This window comes from Phaethon lepturus, unplaced genomic scaffold (genome assembly GCF_000687285.1).
Source record: "Phaethon lepturus isolate BGI_N335 unplaced genomic scaffold, ASM68728v1 scaffold21916, whole genome shotgun sequence".
Lineage (NCBI taxonomy): Eukaryota > Metazoa > Chordata > Aves > Phaethontiformes > Phaethontidae > Phaethon > Phaethon lepturus.
Window position 1 is genome coordinate 7,921 of NW_010548533.1, and position 2,239 is coordinate 10,159.

A 2,239-nucleotide genomic window follows, 5' to 3' on the forward strand; every position below is an offset into this window, starting at 1 on the left:
TTGAAGCAGAGGTCTTGAGCAGGAGGGAGTGTGGTATGGGTGCCTGTATTGCAAAGAGCATCCCATGACCTGCAGCAGCAATGCTGCTGCTTTCTAGTTGGTCTGTCATAGGTCTTGCACTGTCTTAGAGACGGGTTTCATGGAGGTGGTGAAGATGGAGTAAGTCTCCCCCATTAAGCTCTTCAGATTTTTTTCTGTTACAAAGCAAAGCCTTGCCTGGTAGACTAAGAACTAACTACTTTAAAATTAGGCCTACTAAGATCATGCCCAGGACTCCTTGTCCCAGTGCTCTGGAGTTAAGTGCCAGACAGTATACATCCCTGTGTGCAAAGTAAGTTAAGCAACAAAAGCAGCTTTGTATCAAAATACTTTATTAAAAACAGTAAGGGACTTCACTGAAGCTTGCTGTCCTGAAGACAGAATTATGACATTATTGCAACATTCAAAACAATCATAATCCACATCAATATAATACTATACAGCTCCTGTTCGCCTTGGCCAAGTTTTGCCTTCAGCCTGGCCTCGTGCAGCGCTGCTGACAGAGCCCAGCCCTGCGTACTTCAGTTGCAGAACCTGTTCCTCTGGGAACAGAGTTATGCCCCTTCCTCACTTCACAGCACTGCTACTGTCTGGAAGTCGCAGAGAAGCCCAGCGCATCTCTTTGTGGCTAGAGGCGGTTTGCAGAACACACCACAGTCACTGATGACAGCAGCACTGGTTGATGTTTAGGAAAAATACATACACAACCGATTACTCAATTTCCCAGCACTGCACAAGTGCACGGAGAAGCTTCTGTTTGCAAGGAGGAAGCTGTGTTCTGACCTGCTGCATCGCCACCTCGGCTGCGACGGAAGGACTCTTACTCGGTACCATCTGGTCTAATGCATGGAGTCACCTTCCACTGCAGCGCTCGCAGAAGCGCATCGCCAGCAGCCAGTCGGCACGCTTCTGCTGTCACCTGAACGCTCTCCAAGGCTGTCACTCTGCCATCAGCTTTGCGCCAAAGTCAGTATTTGTCCTTGCACCGCAGCAAAGAGACTGAGCGCTCCGCACCTCAGCCTGTTGGGTCAGGATGCTGCCCTGAGCTGCGGCTTGCTTCCTCATGAGCCGAGAGGCTTCTCATCGCTCTTCTCCATCACTCATGTACCCTGGGCTGTTCTGGTGATGGGTGTCTTCTTGCACAGCTCCTGGTAGAATTCGGATTCCAAAAACCGTGGGTACGAGTTATTCTCCATTAAGCTGTAAACTCTCTTCTGCGCTGCACTGAAGCAGGTATGCGTGGCTTCCTGAATATTCTGTGCAATCATGTTCTTGGTTTGGAAGTCTATGTTTATCTGAAATTAAAAAAAAACACATTTACTTCTGAACTAAATTTAAGTAAGTATAATACGCCATAAAATTTCTGAAGAGGTAAAAAAGGCAAGCCCCTACTTATTACAGGGTTAAAATAATGAAATTTCCTTTAAGGAAACTTCTTTAATGTAAAAAATTCAGAGACACTATCTTTCAATGCTAAACTCAAATATTTACAGGTGTTAAATGCAGCTGTTGACTGTTTCCAGCTAAGACAGAAACTCTGAAATACTGCTTGTGTCCCTTTCCAGCACAGTGAAAAGGCAGTTAGGGAGTGAGTTAGGTTCTGACACAGATAATGAGGCACATACAATGCAGTTTGGCATCTGTATCTTAAAGTAAGTTCAGAGAAATAAAGAAAGGCTGTAAGAACTTGTAGAACAGAGCACCTATGCTTAAATAGGTTTTCTTTACCTCTTTGGGAGCCTCCTTTTCAATGAAGTCATTGTAGATTTTTTTTGCTTTCAATGTCAGCTTCTGGGGTGACTTGGTTTTCTTGAAGTCCTCACAGGCCAACCAGAACTCAATGTTCTCTTCGCAGTACTCAGACTTCAGAAAAGCTCGGAAAGCAGCAAGACCATCTAGGGCAAGAAAAATACATGTCAATTAACTATTTCAGGAATCTTGACTTTACCCATTGGTCACATCTGTTTCTACCAAAACATTTTGCTGTAGTTCTGGTCTGGTTCTTTCAGGGACATAATAGCAATAAAAATTTCCACATTTATGTATGCAAACAAAATGCTCTGACAGCTTGGCAGGCTTCACTTCAAGTTAAATTTTTTTAGGCTTTCTAGTTGGTATGTTCCCTCTTGTGATGCCTGCATATACATTAAATAAAACCCTCTCTCTAGATGGGATCTCCCGTGTTAACCTTCACACTGGC

At 44.3% G+C, this 2,239-nt stretch overlaps 1 protein-coding gene across 1 annotated transcript; it reads right to left on the reverse strand.

Moving 5' to 3' along the window:
* Nucleotides 1-1,139: 1,139 nt before the first annotated feature.
* Nucleotides 1,140-1,938, reverse strand: RGS2 (regulator of G-protein signaling 2; the record flags this gene model as incomplete). Its single annotated transcript, XM_010290001.1, has 2 exons — nt 1,140-1,334; nt 1,768-1,938. Coding segments are annotated over 2 exons (366 nt in total), but the record flags the coding sequence as incomplete, so codon positions are not given.
* Nucleotides 1,939-2,239: the final 301 nt, after the last annotated feature.